The 22,384-nt window shown below is 39.5% G+C and overlaps 2 protein-coding genes across 12 annotated transcripts in view; one reads left to right on the top strand and one right to left on the bottom strand.

Moving 5' to 3' along the window:
* INTS9 (integrator complex subunit 9) overlaps window positions 1-10,802 on the bottom strand; it is an 83,053-nt gene extending 72,251 nt beyond the window's left edge. Inside the window, exon 1 of one of the 2 annotated variants that reach the window (XM_081135856.1) lies at window positions 10,467-10,802. In XM_081135856.1, coding sequence (XP_080991982.1) covers window positions 10,467-10,475 — 9 coding nt within the window. In that variant the 5' untranslated portion in view covers window positions 10,476-10,802. Of the gene's footprint in view, window positions 1-5,528; window positions 5,651-10,466 lie in introns of those variants that run through there. The other variant, XM_081135857.1, reaches the window with a different exon arrangement.
* A 162-nt stretch (window positions 10,803-10,964) lies between these two features.
* HMBOX1 (homeobox containing 1) overlaps window positions 10,965-22,384 on the top strand; it is a 156,674-nt gene continuing 145,254 nt past the window's right edge. For all 10 annotated transcript variants that reach the window (XM_081135868.1, XM_081135867.1, XM_081135863.1 and 7 more), the window contains exon 1: window positions 10,965-11,274. The gene's annotated coding sequence lies outside the window, so the exon portion shown is untranslated. The remainder of the gene's footprint in view (window positions 11,275-22,384) is intronic.

Raw genomic sequence — 22,384 nt, 5'->3', positions numbered from 1 at the left:
TAAATACAGATGTTTTTATAAACATATGAAAACATGTTCCACATCTTACACATAAGAGAAAAATAAAAGATGACACCATTTTTTCACTTTTCAGTGAAAAGCGGTTATAGATGTTGATATGAAATGATCTGTGAGATGTATTGCTAATGAAAAATAAAAACGGAATATGCAAAACCAGTGTTAGTATTGAGGCATGATAGTAAGAAGCTAGAAAAATTCCTGGGCAAGTGGAATGGGGAAACTGAGACAAGATAATTAAACAAGGCCAAACAATTTGAACAACTTACAGTCAGTTAGTGAATCGCAAGACCTTATCTTCCCTAACCAAGGACACTTGAGAACAAATGGTGTATACGGTTCCTCCCTAACCGAGATAGAGGACAGAGACCCAATTAATGCCATTTGTGCTAGTCAAACCGAAGGACGGATAAAGTCGGGGGAACAAATAACAAAAACCCAATTAGACCCAGACAGGCCCAAGATAAAAGTTAAGCAGTAAAGTAGACCAAAGAATAATCCCAACTCTCTTATATAGTCATTTTGACGCATTAGCACATTGAAAACATACCTAGAAAGCTGATGAATATTCTGGTGAAACTCTCCCCTAAAGACTCCGGTCCACAGAAAAGAGATAAAACCCTCAAGACAAAGGACACCAGTGCAGGCTCTCTGTAGAGCATGCCCATGCCCCTTGTTGGGCATGAACTTTTTACTTTCGGTCTCCTAAACTCTAAAGGTCCCCATGGGACTTGCAACCAGGCAGCAGCGGGCAGCAGCAGCTCGTCCGGCGGTTTACCTCCTGATCTTGTCTCCAAGGCCTCCTTTTTCTTTGACTTTCCAGTGAGCTAAAAGCAGCCCCACCTTAGTTCGCCTCTGTCACTATAACTTTTACTTCTCAATGAGCTAACAGCCCCCCCCCCCCCCCCCCCCCCGGCTCACTTCTTTCCTGTAACATTTCTTTCTTATTTTTTTTTTATTGATTTGAGAGTAAGGGGGAGAGAGGGAGAGTGGTGTTGATGTGGAGAAATCAGAACCCCTGTGCATTGCTGGTGGGAATGTAAAATGGTGCAGGTGCAGATGCTGTGGAAAATAGTATGTTCGTTCCTCAAAAAGTTAAACTGAGAATTACTATGTGATCTAGCAATTTTATTTCTGGGTATACAATAGTTCCTCCTTACCTTCAGGGGATACCTTCCAAGACCCCCAAGTGGATGCCTGAAATTGTGGATAGTACCAAACCCTATATAAGCTGTTTTTTTCCTATACATACATATGTATGATAAAGTTCGTTTCATAAATTAGGCATAGTAAGAGATTAATGACAATAACTAATAATAAAAGTTATAACTATACTGTAATAAAAGTTATATGGAATCTGGCATTAAGTAAAATAAGGGTTACTTGAAACAAGCATTATGATACCATGACAGTCAATCTGATAACTGAGATGGCTACTGAGTGACTGTCGGGCAGGGAGAATATACAGCAGGGAGACACTGGACAAAGGGATAATTCACATCCTGAATGGGACAGAGTGGGACAGCAGAAGATTTCATCATTCTACTCAGAATGGTGCACAATTTAAAACTTAGGAACTGTTTATTTCTGGAATTTTCTATTTAATATTTTCAGATCATGGCTGACTGTGGGTAACTGAAACCACAGAAAGCAAAACCATGGGGCTACTGTATATCCAAAAGAATTGAAGCAGAGACTTGAACAGATGTCTGTACACCCATGCTCATAGCAGCTTTATTCACAATAGCCAAAAGGTGGAGACAGCCCAGGTAGATGTCCATCAACAGATGAATGGCTAAACAAAATGTGGTATCTACAGAAAATGGAGTATTATTCAGCCTTAAAAAGAATTATGACCCATGCTACAACATGGATGAACCTTGAAGATATTATGCTAAGTGACATCTGGAGAATGGATGGTGGTGATGGCTGCACGACAGTGTGAAAGTACTTAATAGCACTGCATTTTATACATTTAAAAATGGTTAAAATATTAAATTTTATGTTGTGCATATTTTACTGCAATTTTAAAAAACTGTAATGCAGAAGTAGAAAATCTGAAGAGACCTACAGCAAGTAAAAAAGTTAAATTAGTGCCCCAGCTGTGTGGCTCAGTCAGTTGGAATGTCATCCCATACATCAAAAAGGTTTCGGGTTCAATTCCCGGTCAGGGCACATACCTAGGTTGCGGGTCCCATCCCTGGTTGGCGTGTGTATAGGAGGAAACTGATTGATGTTTCTACCCCCCCAATCTCTAAAATCAATAAACATATCCTTGAGTGAGGGTTAAAAAAAAATTTCAATTAGTCAATTAAAAAATCTTCCCACAAAGAAAAGCCCAGGCCTAGATGGCTTCATTGATGAATTCTATCAAACATTTAAAGAAGGAATAATATAAATTCTTCATACAACTTCCAGAATATTCAGGAGGAGGAAATATTAGGGGCAGAGATGCTGATCATGCTCTGTTAACAGCAATTGTTAGCTATAGTTATAAGAAATATTAATCACGTTCTATTAACTGTGATTGTTCTGTTCCAACTTAAAAAAACACTTTCTAACCTGGCTGAGAGTTGTAAGCCCCAGGACATGGGAATTACCCTTGGAATGGGGTCCATTCTCCTTTTCCGAAAACTGCCTATCACCATGGAAAGATTAACAATGGAATCCTGGAGGTGCCTGCCCTCTGTGACCCCGAGTGTACTTTGTCTACTTTCCCATGCCTATAATTCCTACTTTCCCATATAATCTTTGTCCTTCCACCCAATATAAGCAGCTGGCTTATGGGAGGGGGCAGAGCAAATTTCTGTGGATAATCCTTACTGCTCTCCCATATTGCTGGCAATATTGGAATAAACACTCATATACAATTCAACCCTGTCTCCATTTAATTGGCTCAAGTGGTGACAGGCAGCCCGGACCCATTGTTGTCTGGTTTCAGGAACATTTCCCAACTCATTCTATGAAAACAATATTTCTCTGATACTAAAACCAAAGATATCCTAAGAAAACTACAGGCCAACATATCATGAATGTATCTGCAAAAATCCTCAATAAAATATTAGCAAACCACATCCAGCAACATCCCTAGAATGCAAGCTTGATTTACCATTCAAAATTCAATTAAAGTAATATACCATATTAATACAATATAAGACAAAAACCATATGATCATCTTAATATCTGAAGGAAAAACATTTGATAAAATCCAAGACCCATTCGTGATAAAAATGCTTAACAAACTAGGGATGGAAGGGAACATCCTCAACTTGATAAAGGGCATCTATGAAAAACCTACAGCTCACATCATATTCAGTAGTGAAAGACGGGATGCTTTCCCCCTAAGATTGGGAAAGGGAAAGAGATGACAAGGATGTCTGCCTGCACCACTTTTATTCAATATAATCCTGGAGGACCTAACCAGTGCAGTTATGCAAGAAATAAAAACATGCAGATATTAGAAATAAAAACTTATATCTACACAATAAGAGTAGCCACAAAGTGTAAAAATCCAAATGTGTCTATCAACCAGCGTGTGGATAAACAAAATGTGGTATTGTTGCCTGGGAGATGGGGAGACCTTAGTTCTTGTCTTCTTGAGGGAAAGATTTCAATTAAGAAGCGTAGAAAAGAAAGCAAGAATTTATTGGCCGCAGCAAAAATATACTTAGGACAGTGAAACAAAGGAAGGTGCATAGAAGTAGTAACAGGAGAGCCTAGGCTGGGCTGCTTTGGCTGAGAAGTCAGAGAGAGAGAAGGGGGCCTTGGAGACAGGTTCAGGGACCTTGGAGATAGGTTCAGGGAGTAAGCCTGGGACGCGCTGCCACTGCCCATTGCTCCCCTAGTTGTAAGACGCATAGGGTCCCCTCAGAGGGGAGGAGATGGTGCTGGAGTGTTCCCCTGGTGGTGGTGCGGTAGCAAGCATTGGGATGTTCATTTTCAGGGGTTTTAAAGGCTAGTGTCGAGGGGAGGTCTTAAGGGTGGATCAATGGAATATTCAATAGCTTTATGCTGATGTACCAAAATGAGGTTTATTCTTAATTTGTCTGTCCTTGAGTGTGGTTGGCAAATGACTCTAATTGGATTTCTATATCTGACTCCCTGAATAGTGTCATTTAAGCTATTTACCCTTGGGTTGGGGAAGAGAAGTGCAAACCCCTGTGGGCTTTCAAGCCCCAAGTCTTTCTTATTACCCATTCAGCCACTTGTTTGCATCCTTGCCTTTTCTCAAGATATCTAAAAATTCTAGCCTTCTTGATACGTTAACTCCTAGCTTCATCTCGCTGGTTTTCCCTTTTCTGGGGGTATGGGGAAATCTCCTTTGCTATTTACATACTTGGCCCAGCTACCTCTCCAATTTGCTTGGTAACAAAATACCATCATTTTAATGACTACACCCATGTATCAGCATTTTCAAAGTAACACCATAGATTCTTTTTGTAAAACTTATTTTTTAATCTGAAGAAATTTGCTCCGTTTTCTAGTACATTCCTATTTTACTAAATATGGCTGAAGTTTTACAGACAAGCAGGTGTAAGGATTGATAAAAGAAAAAAGTTACATTAGTAAGACAACAGTAAGAGTAAAGAAACAGCAGGACAGGGATATGAATACTTGTACACTACTGGTACAATGGTAAACTAGTGGGCAAACTGGTCATACCTGTTAAAATTTTAAGAAGGCATATTCTTGGATACAATTAAATACATTTTTGACCATTGTGTTAACTTAAGAAACCTGTGAAGAACTGTGAGTTTATTTGAGCCAAACTGTCTACACATGCCTGGAAGAAGAATCTCAATGGATTGAGACAGAGTTCTGGAGACTGGCAGTTTTGCACCTTGTTTTATACATTACAATCAAAAGTGGAGACTAAGTGGGTTACATGAAATCCACTGGTGATAGGTTAGGGAGAAAGCAAAGTGGGGGGGGGACCTCTGGGATTGGATAAAAAATAAAATGATAAGACACACACTTCTCTACTGAGGTGCATGCAGGATAGTTAGCAGTCAACAATTAACATGATAATAATGATAATGAGGGGATTTGTGGTCTCCCAGGAGCTTGTGTTTATGCTTTGAGGGGTACAGAAAAAGGAAAATTACTTTGTTTTTGCAAAGACATGTTAATCAGGTATGCTATTCAGATGCACAAAGACAAACAGGACTTGCTTAGTTAAGGTGAAGGATTAACCTTTGTTAGGGAAAAATACTGCCTTAGGACATGACTACCCACCACAGACTGCTTTTAGTTAAACAAGTTTTAATTTCAGGCCATCCTTTGTGGTTACTTTAGGTCTCTGAGTTTGCAAGGCCACCATGCAGGCCTTCCTGGAGCTAGTCAAGTTAGCATGTGGTCCCTTTTTGTCCACAATTGCGTTAAAAAAATACTGAGCCAGTGTCCAACGATCTCTCTACATCAGGATGTTCACTGTAATATTGTTTGAATTGCACAGTAGGCCCACTAGACTTTAGTTTCATAAAGGTGGAGAGTAAATATGTTTTGCTCACTGCAATATATCCAGTTCCTTGAGCAACGCCTAGCACAGAGGAAGCCAATGTTCAGGAAGATTTGTTGAATGAGTAAACAGGTGATGGAGATATGAGGGGCAGTTCATGCTTAGCCCTCTGTTGGTATCTAGCAAGCAAAAAGTGAATTTTTCATTAGGAATGCTAGGCTTTACTGAGTTCCATGAATATGCTGCACTCTTGACCCTGTCTGTCAAGTATACTTTGCTGATCATCACAGCAAATGGCAGAGGGATTTGCATACTCAGAGCAAACCAGTTACAAAACAAATGTGCTTCTGCAGTTATAAGCAACAGCAATGTTGTCATGCTTGTTTGGTAAGTCATACATACATACATACATACATACACATGTATATATATATTTTTTCTTCAACTCAACTATTACCCCCCCCAAACCTATCATTAGTATACTTTCGTTTTTGCCTTAATAAGTATAAAATATTTAATCTTCACAGCAACCATTAGGGCTTTGAAATGCCCAAGACTAAGTTATCCATTTTTATCCCAATACACTACTGAACAAGGTAAGTGACTTGGCCTTATGTCACACATGGCTTTTTAGAGTTTAAGGAAATCATTTGAAAGGAGAAAAACCTATCTATCATACTGAGAACATTGTAAAGCTTGAAATGATATTACACCATAAAGACACAGGAGGGCACTCTAATCAACCAGCAAAGAAAAACACAGAAAAGATAGTGAAATCAGGTTGACATTTTAATGATCATACTGCAATAGGTGAATTAAGCACTGGTCAAATTGTGTTTGCAATTTACAGCAAGAGATTTTCTGTTCTTAATCCAAATTCTAAAAAGCTAAAAAGATTCTGCAATTCTGCCAACTGGAGAAACAGTCCATCCCTCTCAGATCCAACGTAAGGATTAACCACACCCCTTTCTAAAGATTTGTTAAATTGACCTTGGGGCAGGATTTGCCCCTTTCAAAGAAAGATCTTCTATATAAACTACAAATCTACTTGGTGTTTTACTCCACAAGGAGTAGTCCATGAATTCATTGCTTCTGTGAATCCATTTCTTTTCTTTTTTTTTCCAATTAAAAATTAAAAAAAAAAAATCCTCACCCAACCATATTTTTTCCATTGCTTTTCAGAGAGTGCGTAAGGGGGAGAGGGAGGGAGGGAGAGAGAAATGTTAATCTGAGAGAGACACACTGATTGGTTGCCACCCCTAAGTGCCCCAACCAGGGCCAGGGATAGAGCCTACAACCAAGGTACATGCCCTTGGCCGGAATCTAATAGGGGACATTTCAGTCTTCAGGCTGACGCTCTAACCACTAAGCCAAACCGGCCAGGGCCAAACTATAATTATTAAGAAAAAAAAAATTGCCTGGAATAAACTGTCTCTCAGTATGCACTCTGGCTTCCTTTCTTTAAGAGAGAACCTAGAACATGTCTGGCACTGTGCAAGGTGCTGGATTCCTTGCCCTCATTAAGCAACAGACCCTTGAGGAAGAAATCTTGGGTTCAGACCTTGGCTACACCACTTTTTTCCTTTGTGTAACTTTGAGCCACATCACTTTCCAGGGGCTGAGATATTTGTTTTATCTGTAAAATAGAAATACTATCCCCTAGACCAAAAGATTAAATGGGTCACTGAATAGCACCTATCTTAACTCAGTGCCTGGCACGCAGTAATTGTTCCATAAAGGGCAGTACTTTTTTTTTTTTACTCCAGTGTTATCTAGCTTATTGTACTGTTTTAACTTTACCTCTTACTCTTTTCTCAATGATATTCATAGACCATGGTAAGTCTTCATAGACTATTTATTCAACTACTATTTAGCGGTGTCGCACTGTGTTGGGCCTTGGGAATACACAAAGTCTACAAGAGGGAGGGCAGAAATAAAACGAATAATCACAAATGCTACAAAAGGAAGTGTGCCATGGAAGCATGTGAGAGGGGTACCGAATTCAAGGAAACCTTAAGGGCTATTTAAACAGACACATGAAATGTATAAAGAAATTAGGCAAGGAGAAAAATGTTGTAGGCAATGGAGCATATGTAAAGTCCCAGAGGCAAAAGAGAGCAGGGTAAGTTCAAGGAACTGGAAGATGAGCAAAATCACTGGGAAAAAGAGCACAAGGGAGATGAGGGCTAGACGTGAGCCTAAAGAGGGAGGCAGACCAAATAAGTCAAGTGAAGAATTATAAAACTTTATCCTAAGGGCAAAGGGTTTCCTTTAACTCTGAAGCTTAAAACTTCTGGGATGTAGAGTATGTTATATCCCTCTTACGCAAGGTCAATTCACACAGAGACCAAACTGACCGTCTGGAGATTTTATTAGCCAGCGACTGTGAGCGGCCTCCTGTCCTAAACAAACTCGCAGCCCGAACAGTCTTGGCAGGGAGAATATAAAGGCAAACACTACATTCTATTTGGCTAAGGGGGGGCAAGTGGGGGACTAGTGAAGTGGTATATACAAACTAAGATAAGCGTTCATTAACCTTCCTGGTTAACTATTCCCTGGAATTTTTACAGGAGGAAACTTTTACAAAGTTTACAAAGAGCCAGGGGAGGGGAAGAGGTCATTGTTTTCTACCAAATTGTGTTGCTCTTGCTTAGCTTCACAGTAGTGGTTGTAAAAGTAGAAAATGGGAGTGCTAAAATGGGAGTGCTATCCTTCAAGTAGAAAATGGATTGGAGGGGGGTAAGACTGAATGGAGGCAGATCAGATAGGTGTTTTGAATTCCAAATGTCAAATTAAAAGAGCCTCTACAAGACAGTATTAGAAGGACTGGAGAGAAATAGACCTGTTGAGGAACAGTAGACTGAGTAAAATGCAGTCACAGACTGCATGGGAAGCGTATTTGGCAAGTCATAATCTCAAATGCAAGAACATGCTCAATAAAATGTATTTCTGTGTTTCATTATATTAACGTAAAACATGGCTTACTACATATTCTTGAAGCAGTACACAAAATTAAATATTTTAGGCCCATGGAGGACTTATTCCAACTCTATGGGAGGTATGTCACACAAAAGAAGTCTAATTCGCTGTGTCAAGGTTTTTGAAACCACTTTGCTATGTTGATAGAAATTCTGCATTACAGATCATCTATTAACTACCAAATGAGTTTTAACACTTCCTCTGAGGCATCTTTTGGTTCTTCGAGAAAAAAAAAAAGTTTCTACTCCCCCCCCCCCCCATCTCTTAAACAAATTAAGCAGGAGGATATTGTGAGCAAACCAAAGTACAGGGGTGGCCAAAAGCAGGTCTACAATTGTTCGTATGGAAAAAGGCATGCAGGTGATGATTATTACTAATGAATAAATAATACAAGAATAAACTCACACCTGTGAAGTAAACCATGGCTCTCTGATAACCTCAGCAAAGGGGTTTTTTATGGAAAATGGGTTTCACAGTTGCACGCCTTTTCACCAAGCACATCCAATGTAATTTATCCTTTATTGAAGACAATGCAACCATTTAGTCCCAAGCTCTTTTGCTTCTAAGCTGAACCCTCTTCATGGAAGGCCCTAGCCTACTCATCCTTCTCATCAATTTCAGTCACCTTTCCAGGAAGCTATCTCTCAATCATTCTCTCAATTCTCCAAGCCCTGCACATGCCTCTGTGTTATCATGAATATAGTGAATTATAATTTTGGCTTACTTTTCTACCTTCATTATACTGCACGATTCTTTAGGGCTAGGATGGTGACTTTCAATTCTGCATTCTTAAGCGTCTAGCACACTGACCCAGAAGCAACTGATATTCTCAAGGTTTACTGATTTGTGCCCTCCCCTTACACAAACAGCTTTAAATGGAGACAGTTTTGGAGTTGAATCTACTTTTAATACTTTCTTTGACTTCTCAGAAAACAGCTGACACATTGCTGAGCAAGTAAGTATATACCTGCAGAATGGTAATTACCAAAGAGAGGATGAGGGTGTGCTTTGGAAAAGCATGTTCAAATAATTACATAAATGGGGGGGAAATAATTTGTTCTTGTATAAAAATTACAGAAAGGAAAGCTTGACAGTATTTGGCTACAGGTACATGATTTTAAAAGGTACAGCATTTCACACATGCTTTTCTACTCTCCTAATTACGCTATTAATCCCACACAGGTGAAATACGCTAGTTAGGTCTGTGTGCACATTGACAGAACAATGCCTCAAAATAAAGGTGTGAGAAATTTTCGTATAAGCCAGGTGTTTTGTGTTTTGTGATGCAGACTTTGGGTATACTGGCATGTTCCATCTAACCTTGGTTCCTTAAGTCCCTACAGCCTTAGACTGTAATGTCTTTTTAATTTTAATTTGAAGACAGAATTGGCTTTATGAAGCGATTCATGAACAGGCATCATTTCATCTAGCAACTAGAAGGGCGCTCCCAACTGTAACGTCATAACACCTCCTCTCAACCCATCCATATCCTATACAGGGTTTAAGCCTCAACACCTCCAAGAACACACCCTGCCCTTGTCCTTCTCTGAATTCCAAGTGCAATTAGGAGTCCAAAATTGGAAATTTAATAATTACCCTCTGTCCAATATTTTCTACCCTCTACTCATAAGTACCAAAGCCTTCTCAACCAGAGAGAAAAGCTAATCAAGTGCCAACTGCGTGGAAAGAGGGTAACAACCTATTATAACACGCACGTGGCAGCTGAGAAACAAGTCAAACCTGGTTCACAAAGCCCAATATTGGTTAGTCGGTGAAGAAATGTTACTGTCAACCTCTTACCTAACCAAAGGGGGCAGTTGCGTGTGGGGTGGGGTAGGGAGGTGTGCGTCTAACCCCCTCAACAACAAACAGCAGCTTTCCTTAGTCCACCCCACTTTCTAGTACCCTAATTGCCACCCCTTTAGAGACGGTCCCCTTCACAAGGTGGAAACGACTAAGCCCAAAGGATATGGCATAACAGTCGCCCTGTGACCTAGGAGCGGAGACTCACCAGTTTCATATTATTGGACTTTTGGATGTTCAACACCAGCCACTGGACTCCTCAAGCCTTGAAAGAGTCTTCCGGTTCAAGCTCCGCCGCTCGCGGGAGGAGAGCATCCCGGGACATGCAGTCTTTCTTCCCTGCGTCCTCTTCCGGGGCATCATGGGAAATGTAGTCTTCCCTCCATACATCATGGGAACTGCAGTTATCTTCCCTTTTCCTCCCTTTCCTCTCTAAATACCTCCTTTGGTCAGCTCAAAGTCATCCCAGCCGCCAATTCATCCTGCCTCTCCACCCTAGCACGATATCATGTCCTCAGTCTGGGCCTGGTGCCCATGGTGTTCTGGGATGTGTAGTCCCTACAGTTCTAGCGCCCCTTTCCCCTCCTCCTTGTGGGAAGGCCGACGGGCGCGGGCCTTGCTGGGAGTTGTAGTTCCCTGGAGTCTCTGGACGCTGAGTCCGCGCTTTTACTCAGGGGAGGCAGGAACTACAACTCCCAGGGCCGCCAGGCTGCAGCAGGTGGGAGCGGGGCTGTTGATATCAATATGGCGGTTGTCAGCCAGACAAAGACAGTCAGTCTGATGTGATTGAGACAAGGGAGGTTTTCAGGGGGAGACTGGGAGATAGGGGCCTCCCCTCCCCCTCCTCCTCTTCCTGCGCGGACCTCCACCCCTCCCCAGTCCCCTCCCGACTGGCGCCCCACACGGAAGACACCCCTCCCCCTCCCTCTTTCCCCTCCTCGCGATCTCAGCCCTTCGTACTGGGACGTTGGGGAGGGGGCTGTGCCGCGCGGAGAGAACTCAGCAACGATTCCGAGGTGAGTCGAGCGGTTTTCAAGCCGGACTGCCTCAAGTCTCTTTCCTCACTTCTTTCTCTTCACTTTCTTTTCTTTCTTTCTTTTTTTTTTTTTTTGCGGGGTTTTGGGGAGAAAGTGAGTGGGGCTGGGGATGGGTCTCTTAAACGGCCCGATTGAGACGAGGGAGGAAAGCGGGGAGCTTCCGAGTGGGTGACCGGGACACAGGGTATGGGGTGGGGCAGTTTGTGGGGGGCGGTCATTGAAAGGCGTCGGCTGCTCCCCAACTCCTTTTCTCCTCGTCTCCTCCACTATGGGCGGAAGGTTTGAATCCTGGAGGTGGGGTCTCCCGTTTGGAGTTTGGGAAACTGTAAGGTGAATTGGAGGCGTGTGGGTTTGCTTGGGGCGTGTAACTGTGTTTTAAACTGTGTGACGTGTACTCGTGTAATGTGTTAGTCTCGAATAAAGGTCTAGCGGTAGGAAGTTTAGGTAGCTGGAGCCGTAGCTGTGAACTGGGCCTGGGCAGAGCGGCGGGCGTGCGGTCCGCGCCCCGGACCTTCGGGCTGGCGCCGTGCTGCGGGGTCGCCGGGCTTAGCAACTCGCCCGCGTCCCGTGGCCCGTCCTCCCCGCCCCCGCCCGCTCCCGGGGACTCATCTCCACCCCAAACTCCGGGCGGGAGAACTGTGCCGGGGAGTGTGTGTGTGCGCGTGTGCGCGTGTCTGTCTGTGTGTGTGGAGAGGGATTTCTGCATCCTTAAGTCGATAGATAAGGTGGGAAAGGAAAAGAGTTCTGAATATTTTGTTCCGGAACCGTGTTTTGGTTACACTATTGGGGCTACTTGGAAAGGAGTCCTCCGCCCACCCTCACCCCGAAACCGCAGGTAGGGGTATCTCAGCGTCCTCGTGTTAAACACATTAAACGTTACTTAAGATTCGGGGGCGTGGGGTCGGGAGTGCCGGCGTGTGTGTATGCTGCATCTCTGGCTGCTAGAGACACAGAATGACTTGTGTATCTTGAGATAGGGCGACTTATTTCCGTGGTAGGAAAAACTGTTGGAAATTCTTTGGAGGCGCGGGGAGTAGCTGAAAGGCGCTGTTTGTATTTTTCGTCTACCCCACCCTGTTGTGTCTCGCATTCGTCTGAAAGCCGGTGTACGGACGATGGAGGAGGCATTGGGTGAGTGGAAGGGAGGATGCAGTTGGCGTTAAAGATACTATGTAAAGTTGAATGGTGTGATGGGATTGCTTTATAAATTTACCCTGAAGCTTTAGAAACCCTCGTGTTTCATATAGGGTGGAGTGATGTGACCAGTTCATTTCTTTGGGATCCTGCAGCTCTAAAGACCTCTGCCTGCCTTCCCTCCCTCCCTCCCTCCCACCTTCCTTCCTTCCTCCCTTCCCTTCTTCCTTCCTTCCTTCAGCCCGTCGTCCTTCCTTTCTTTCTTGGCATGGTACTTTTCCTGGATGGACCTAATGCCTCCTGTGCCTGTTTACTTAGTTTGTGTAATAAGGTTGTGCTTTTTGTGGTTTTGTGTGTAAAGTACGTCTTCCCATGAAAACGACCTGCATTTGTTTTTTATTTTGCATTTAGCCACAGGTAATTGTCACATCAAGGTTACAGTGCTTTGCATTAAACTTATTTTAAAACTGTACAACTAAGTTGTTAGATCTAGCTGAATTATATGTATATAAGTCAAGTTTGGAAAATTGGAATTCTGATTCCCCCCCGCCCCAAGTTTCAATTAGAGTTATAAAGGGAAGGGGATTGCTACATCTTGTTTCTCACAGTCTTTAATATTTAATAACATCACACCAGGAGAACTTAAGATCATATATTTTGTACTCCCTCAGTATGAAATATAAGTTTATCAATAAGCTTTCTCATGTGGCATATTTTTAGTGTGACAGACTTTTAAATAACTAAAGGAATTGGCATAATTGCTCTTTAGACTGTTGAGAATTTAGTGTATTTACATATTTGGCTGCAAACTTACCAATTCTTGAACCTATCAGTAAAGGACCTTAGATTCTATAAAACTGAAAGCCACATAGATACAGTATGTAATTTTATAACCTTCTATTTGAAATTCCTGCAGTTGGTCATTCACACAGATAAGCTGACTGTATGCATGAGGTAGCGTATATATTTAGATTGACCTGAATAGAAACAAAATTGATGTGTCTTCTAAATCTCGAGTTTAGAATACAGAATATGTTGATACAAAGCTGAGCCTTTAGTTTGTTATAGACTAGGATTTCCAGAATTCTTTTTGTTTTAACCTTTTATCTTAACCTGAAACATTACTTTGTAAAAACTGGAGAAAATCCTAAATCACCACATAATAGAGTGATTTTATTTATTTATTTATTTGCTGAAAGATATTCTGTTAGACATAGAGTATTAAAATGTTAAGTAATTGTTTTAGAAATAAAAACTGAAATGTTTGCTGAGAGTTGAAACAATATGAGAGTATTTGCTCTTCCACCCACCCTTACCTCAGATTTTCTTTTTGTTTGTTCTGTGGAAATGCAAAGTTACTGGGAAAGCTTTCATTGAATTTCCTCTGACTAGTAGTCTGGTTGAAATCATTAAAAAGTAAACCAGATATATTCCTTGCATTCATTGGGGATTCTGTTGCATTTTAAGCACTGAGCATGAAAATGATGTAAAGCTTTTACTGCAGGTTAAAGCATAAAACATTCTCAGCATGTGGAAGTCATATGGTTTACGAAAAAAGTAGCAAATCAGGGCATTGGTGCCTGTCCAGTTTAAGATTTCATCCTGTAACTGTGAAAGACACGTTTATTTTAATATGATTGCTTCTAAAAATGTTGCCTGCTTTATGGAAGTTGAAAATCCAAACTGTTTTTAACCAATCTGTTGCTAGCTTAGCATACCGTATGGTGAATACTGTGGTTGCAGATGTGCATCAAGGAGCCTTTAGGGGTCAGCTTTATGTTGAATGTCTAGTGAGGCTTCATTTTCACTGTTGTTCTAACAGATTTCAATCTTCTTAACACAAATCCTTGGCTGAAGCACTACTAAGATAAATTTAATAGCACAGTATAGGTAAGTTAAAAAATACATTGTAACAAATCTCTCCTTGGTTCATCATTTTTAAAAAATAGAAGTAGCTAATTTATGCCAACTTTTGCGGCAAGTATTAATTGGAATGGCATTGCTCGTTTTAGTAGATATTGAACACATTAGGAATATTTATGCCTAATTTCTTCATTTTGGGTCTTTTATATATTATACTTAGTCTATCCCACTTTTAATGTTTCCTGTAACACCATGTTTGCTTTTTCTGTTCATTTCATTGCAGCTCTTGCTTCTATTATTTTTATATGCAGATCTTTAAATTTGAATTATTACTTTTGGGAATTAGAAATTTATCCTATGATGTCATTTTTCATAAATATAAGTTGGTGTACCACTTAACTTTTAAGAAATGTGAACATTTACAGATAAATTTAAAGATGCTCAGTGAAAATGTGTTGGATTTGTTTGTTTGATGAATCTGCTTTATTTAGATTTTTTGGCTCCACAGTTAATTTTATAGCTCCCTTTGCTATTTGGCTAGATTTTTCTTATAACCTCTGGTTTTTACTTCTCAATTTAGTAGAACTTTAATTTCTAAATCAGTTATGAGTGGAAATCTCAGCTTGTCTGGAGTGTTATATATGTATGTTCACATATACACTCACATGTATAAAACACATTTATGTTTGCTTCTCTATGAAATTGGTATATACCTATCAGACATGCAAGCAATGAAAAGGAATCTGAACCACAATAATAGGAGACTTAAAGAGGGGCTCAAGCTAGAAACCGAAGTGTAACCATCACCACATGCTGTCCACTATATAGAAGCAATGGAGATTTGCAATATCATTGTAAACCATTACTTTAACAGATTCTGCCACAATCTAGTTCTCTCAAAATGGGAGCTATTGGTATTGAGATTTTTCTCAAAATAATATTAACTAATATGTGACTTAGATTCCTAAGTGCAGCTATCCCCCAAGTTCACCCTTACTTGACTTAAGGCCTGTAAGTACAGCGCAAAGATTTTTCCAAGTGATTATTTGACATAAAACTTTTAGTCTTTTTTAACATAATCCAGTGCTTTAGATAACTTGTTTTTCTTGATCTTAGATGAAACAAGTTGGAAATTTACTATAACATTGTCTTGGACACTTTCCAAGAGCATTTAGTTACTGGAAGTTCCTGGCATTAGCATAGTTTTTTTACCCTTTACAGTGGTAATAAGGTTGAAGTTAGAGTAAGTTTTTTCCAGTGGTTATTATAATGTTAATGCAATATTTTACAGATCTTTGACTTGGGTTGTAAAGATCGTTTTCTGTTGTTTTTTACATTTACAAACAAGGAGAAGGAAGAACAATAGTTGATTTAGCTTTGAAATTATGTTATTTTACTTCTTTGGAATCCTAAAATAGGTGGTCACAGACCCCTCCTTATAAGTGATAAAATTAGAATAAAATCTATTCAAAGGGTATTTAGATTTTTTTCTTACACCTAGATTGCTGATTGTGATCAGAATGTTTACTAAATTTCACATACTGGATATATTCTCTGTAGCTTCTCTGTCTATCTCTTGTTTGGTGGTTTATCCTCGGTCTCCATGTGGTTTATTGAAAACATTTAATAGCTCTCTTTACTGTGTGCATATTTAACAATTATGTAGTATGGAATGGCCACGTGGCAGTAGTTTTAATATATCTAATCACTTTTTTGAAAGAGGGGAAGTCAAATGCTGTGGCCATTGCTGAAGTGAACATGACTTAAGACTGAACTTACCTGCTTTAAGATTTTGATAAAGTAAATCATATGAGTAAAATATGAAGCTACTGTTGGGTTGGGCCTAGTCAGTCCATCTGTGGAATAATTTTCACTCTCTCCGTCCAGTCTTGAAAAGTCAAGTTGGTTTTGTATCCTTTGTGTTTATTCATTTATTTTCATTCTTTTGCTATTCTCCTAATTCAGGCCTTCATTTCTGGCTTGCCACACCATCTCTTAACTAATCTTCCTGCTTCCAGTGTTTTTCCATAGTCATTCTTCAGCTCTACCTGAGGGATGTTGCTAAAGTAAAATGTGAATTTGGTTTTCAGCCATGCTTTTCCTGTAATCCTTCAATGGCTCTCTAGCCTTTTGTATTAAATCCAAACTGTCATTCCACCTGGGTCCAGATCCTGGCGCTGCCACTTACTAGCTATGTGACCTTTGGCAAGTCATTTAATATGTCTCTGCCTCAATTACCTCATCTATAGAATGGGAATAAATACTCCTTCATAGAACTGTTGTGTGCCCTTAGAATGCTCTTAAGTCCTTAGAATGCTTCTGGCATATCATAAATATTAACTATTATAATTATTGTGTTACACCAGATAATTTTATGTTCTGGTTCTTGCCTTACATTTTATCATTATCAATCTCAGACCCTTAGTCTTGCCAAACTACTGGTGGATCAAACCAGATACTCTGTAGCATGGGTAAGGAGGCTTGGACATTAGCCTGTGAGGGTTGCATTTGTTACTAGTATCTTCAAAAGTAAAGAAGTAATTGTGAACTTTAAAGCACATTTCTATATAAAGGATGATAGTATATTTTTTCCTCTCCCAAAATGAAGAGTAATACTACTTAGCATATTGATTAATTCAGGTTATGATGTAAAAAATCACTTTCCTAGCCCTGTTAATACATTTTTCTAGGTTTCTAACCTAGATTTCCCCTTGATACTCCAGTTTTTCATATCTTCTCACCTAATTTCACTAAAGATTATTAACTTTGTGTAGTTTCTTTTGCTTTCTTCCCCACAAATTTGAATTCTCACTCCATTTCAAATAATGTGTTTTCTCTAAGTTGCTATTGGGACAATTGAGTAGTTGCATTATATGATCTGGAAGCCACTTTAGACAGACATCTGTTTTATTTACATACTAATGTTTATACTTGATGTTTATACACTGCTTCAGTTGTTTTTCCAGAGTGGTAGGTGGTACACATATGGTGATTTATATCTGTGTCTCATTCCTCTCAAGGAGAAAGAGTGTCCTGCTTTTACTAAACTGAGCCTCACAAGGATAAAAGTTACCTAAACTATTGTATAGGGGTAGTGGGATGATAGCTAAGGTGTAAGTTCAGACTTCAGAGTGTAATTTTTATAGGATGCTATATTATGACTGTGGTTTGCAACCACTAATTTAGCCAGCATTTGCCTTCATGGAACATAATTGTTCATTTTGGAGAACTTGAAAATAGCTATTCTGAATATTTTCTTTATTTGGTTGAAAATGCATTTTTTGGAGTCAAAGATAGCCTGTGTTTAGTTTTACATAGTAGCAGTTTTAGAACCACGCAGGACAAGAATAGTTGCTGTTACACTCTTTTCTAAGGAAGACCTCTCTGAAAAGATGGCATAATCTTATTTAGAATACTGTATCATACTTTTCAATAAGATGTCATTTCCCTCCAAAGGTGATAGGTTAAATATAAATTTCTTCAAGGTTTTTCCCCCCCTCAAAAAAGTTCCTTCCTTGTCCTGCCGGTGTTGCTCAGTGTTTTAGAGCGTCCGCCCACACACCAAAGGGTCTTGGGTTCAGTTCCGGTCAAGGGCATTTACTTGGGTTGCAGGTTTGAGCCCCAGTCCCTGTTAGGTGAGGTAACCCATCATTGTGTCACTCTCCCATTGATGTTTCTCTCTCTCTTTCTCCTTCCCTCTCTCCCTCTCCCCCTCCCTATTTCCCTTCCACTCTCTAAAAATCAATGGAAAAAGGATCCTTCCTTTACATAGAGTAATTAAAAAAATATATATGTATTGCTTGCTTTTCAATGCACTATAGGCATCAAATGACCTGGCCTTCTTCCCTAAAAATGAGGAATTGTTTAAAGACCACAAGTTACTGGTGACTCCAATTTTAAGTTCCATTTTCTGAAATAGAATGTTTAATTGACAGCATGACAGCATGTCAGTTAGGTGTCTTCACTCTGTTATTGACCATGTAAGTTTGTATTACCTGGTTGGGTTTCAGTTTTCTAGTTTGCTAATCAGGGAAGGTATTTAGGTTACTTTGCTTTTTATATGGTATTTTTTGTTATTATTAAGTAAACTCATGAATTGTTTGTTTGCTTACTTGTTTACTTTTAATTTTGAGATAATTATAAATTCATAGGAAGTTACAAAAATAGTAGAGAGGACTCTGAACTTTTCACCCAGTTTCCCCTAATGGTTATATCTTACATAACTTGAGTACTATATTAAAGTCAGGAAATTGACATTGGTACGGTGTGTATAATTCTCTGCCATTTTATCACGTGTGGATTCTGTAACTACCACCACAATAAAAATACAGAACTGTTCTGTCACCACAGAGATTAATTCCCCTCTTATTCATAATTCTGTTTTGTCAGTATAACTAAGGAGAAAAATCCAATTATTGAATCAATAATTTCACTCTTTTGCCTTTTGTAGTAGTTCAGGAATTCTTTTGACACATCATGCAAGTTTTTATGGAAAATTCCAATTAAACTTTTCTGTTTCTGAGAATTTAAAAATTGGCAATGTTTAGTTGAGGACTTATTAGTACCCAATAAGCTTTTTTAGGATAAGTTAACAGTAATATTGGAAATTTCTGTAAATAAAATGTGAAAGACTTAAATGAATTCAAGACTTAAATAATAGATTTCTTGCCAGAGAGGAAGTATGCTAGCATCTGTATTAGATAACCGGAATTAATTATTCTGACATTAATTTGGTCTTTGACAGTGTTGAAGCAAACCTGTCAGATTAATTAATTGTGAGCTCATGTTGGGTTCTATTTTGGATTTGTTGTAAGAAAACTCTCTTCAAAGTCAGTTCAAAGATTATTTTCAGAGAAAGGATCTTTAGAGGGAAAAAAAGGGTATCTTGAAACTATTGTTAGTCTAGGTACAAGAAAGGCTAGTTCCAGGACTGGTTATACTTTGTCTTCTATCAGCTGTATAAGTTAATAAAGCCTGTCAAAGATGAGGCTGTAAATCTAACATACTGCTGATTATTACAGACATCAAACAACAAAGGTCTGCTTCAGACAGGTAACAGAATATTTTCAAATATATCAACAGAAAAGGTATATTGTGGTTTTGTCTCTTGTGGGTTTGAAACAATTTTTTATTTGTCAACACTGATAATTTACTTTGAAAAGATCAATTAAATTCTAATTTGTTTCACTGATCAGAATCTGATAAATATTGGTGGTATTTCTTGATAAGTCATATTCATATATAGAAAGCTTTTGTGGCTACTTGGGATTTTACTTTCTTTGAGGCACAATTTTTTTCTCTTTATCTGTTCTTTTTATTTATCTTGGTGTACATTTTTTTTTTTAAGTGCTTTAATCAGGAATTGTTTAGCTTCAAGGAGAGGTTGCTGTAGGGATCCAGCTGTTTGGGGTTGATAAAGAACAACTAGACCTTGTGCAAATGGGAGAACTGTCAGGAATCTGAGAAGCTAGTTCTGTCTGTCTCTCATTTTAGGGATATATGGTTTCTTGTCTTGTTTTTCCATACCTGTTTCATCTAACTTTCTCACGTCTCCCTTCCACTTCTATTTGCCTTGCTATAGTTTTTTTTTTAATAGCTTGTTTCCCCATAACTTTGACTCACAGGTGGATTTGGAACTGCTCTTTCAACTAAAGCTTATCTCTACGTGGTGACTGTGTGCTTCCTTTGGTTCAGTTGCCCAGAGAGAAATCTGAATGCATGGCATGACTGCGAGTTAGATGTCTATTCCTATTTTATGACCTTGGCAAGTAAGGCACAGGGGCAAGCCATCTTTTACATAAAGCTAATGCTTTTGGGTGCTCTCATGAGGAGGTTTCTGTTGCAGGGGTTGAACGTGATGGTCAGTTAAACACGTCAGGTCCAGCAGTGCGTGTTTGGGTACTCCGGGGTACAGAGGTGAGTTGGATTTGATCCTTTTCTTGAAGGATTGAATAATTTGCAGGATATGGCAAAAGTCTCCCAGCGTAATTTATTATTAGTTGTTAGGTTATTGTGGACGAAAAGGGGCCACATACTAAACCCGAAAAGCTCAGGGCAGGCCTGTGTGGCGGCCTTGCAAACTCTGAGACCTAAAATAACCACAAAGGATGGTCTGAAATTAAAAGTTTTTGAACATAAGCAGTTTACGGTTGGTGGCCATGTTCTGAGCCAGTATTTTTCCCTAACAAAGGTTAATTTTCACTTTAACTAAGTCTGTCTCTAGTCTTTTGCACCTGAGGTAACATACCTGATTAACACGTGCCTTTGCAAAACAAAGTAATTTCCCCCTTTTCCGGGCCCTCAATGCACCAGGGTAAAGACCAGGAATCCTTTCATTGTTATTGATATCTTGTTGACTGTTGACTGTTAACTGTCCTGTGCTCACCTGTGTAAAAGAAGTATGTGTTTGTCATTTTACTTTACATCCAGTCCCAGAGGTTTCCTCTCTTTTTGCTTTCTCCCACCTCCCTAATCTATCACCAGTGGATTTCATGTAACCCAGCTTGCCTCTTCTCCTTTGTAATCTAATAAGCAGGATGCAAAACTGCCATTCTCTGGAGCATTATTTCCATCCATCGAGATCTCCCCGGCATATGCCAACAGTTTGGCTTTAACTCACAAAAATTCTTAACAGGTTTGAAGGTTTCTTATATTATCATTAGTCATATCAGGCAAACCAGAAAGATGGCAGAGTGGGACTGTAGAACTAGCCAGGATTAAGAAAAGAGAACCAGATGTAGGTAACATTAGAGACACCCTACAAGTGACTCACAGATCTGCTAAAGCGTGAAAGAACGTAGAAGCCATTCTTTTAGGGCCGTAGTTGTTGCTATCAAGGAGCATCCCTGGTTGAATGAAAAGACTTCTTTTTTGTTCTACTTCCTATCAAGTAGACAACCTTTTTGTCACCATTTGCTTCATTGTTGGAGTCAAAGAGACATCTTAGAGCTTTGGCCAGGTAGCACAATTGGTTAGAGCATTGTCCCAATATGCCAAGGTTGCAGGTTTGAGCCCCAGTCAGGGCACATATAAGAATCAACCATTCAGTGCATAGATAAGTGGAACAACAAATTGATGTCTCTCTCTCTCTCTCTCTCTCTCTAAATCAATTAAAAAAAAAAAAAAAAGACATCTTAGAAAAACTCATTCCTTCACTAGTCCAGAAACTGGAAGATTCTCATAGACACTGTCTATGATGATAACTATTTTCCTAGAAAATGTCTTTCATCCTGGACAAGTTCTCCACAGATCTGGCAACATAAGAATTGACATTTGGCGTCAGTACAGTGTCCAGTCAACACCATATGTATTTAACAGAAGCTCCATGATGTAGGGGAAAGGAACTGGAACTTTTTTCCCTCTGTGTCAGTGTTGGAGTTGATACGGGTTTCTGGGCTAAAAACTCCAAAGCTGGGTCTGGATTAGGTTACCAAATCAGGACTGAGATTTTAGAAATAAGCACAAGTAAAGCACAGGCAACTAAAGAAGCTAGAAGACCCGAGTAAGATTACAAAGCCACAGGAGATGAAATAAACAGGGAGTCACAGAATTCTAACACTTAGGTCGCAACAGAGGAAGGCAGTGCATCTCAACTTTTGTGCAAAAGAATTGCCTGGAAAAATATTAAAAGTTTAGTTTCCTGAGCTCCACCCTCAGATTCTTAAAATCTTAGATGGGCTGAGAGAGAGGCATCTTTGATAAGAATACTAGGTAATTGATGTCTCAGAACATTTGGAAAGTGCACAGACATAGCATAATACCTACTGACACTACTATGTGCTTGGTTCTATGGTAGAGGGCTTGGTAATCTTAAATATTTATTTGTAACTTGGAATATTTCCTCCTTGACATATACCTGCCTTATGCTAAACATACTGTATAATTGGTCATGCCACTAAATTGTGCAGTGAGCTATGTTTTGGTTAAGCATGGCTATTTTTCTAGATGTTATACTTAATGGTTGGTATTATGCACCAAACATCTAGTTTTTAATGGTTTATCATTAGTTAATTTTCTTAAGCTTTTGTATTTTACATACTGACTCTTAAGCAGTCCTTCCCACCCCTTTGTCAGTAAATTCTCTGTTATTCTA

This window comes from Miniopterus schreibersii, assembly GCF_964146895.1.
Source record: "Miniopterus schreibersii genome assembly, chromosome: 4".
Taxonomy (NCBI): domain Eukaryota; kingdom Metazoa; phylum Chordata; class Mammalia; order Chiroptera; family Miniopteridae; genus Miniopterus; species Miniopterus schreibersii.
This window is presented reverse-complemented; position numbering and strand designations above follow the sequence as displayed.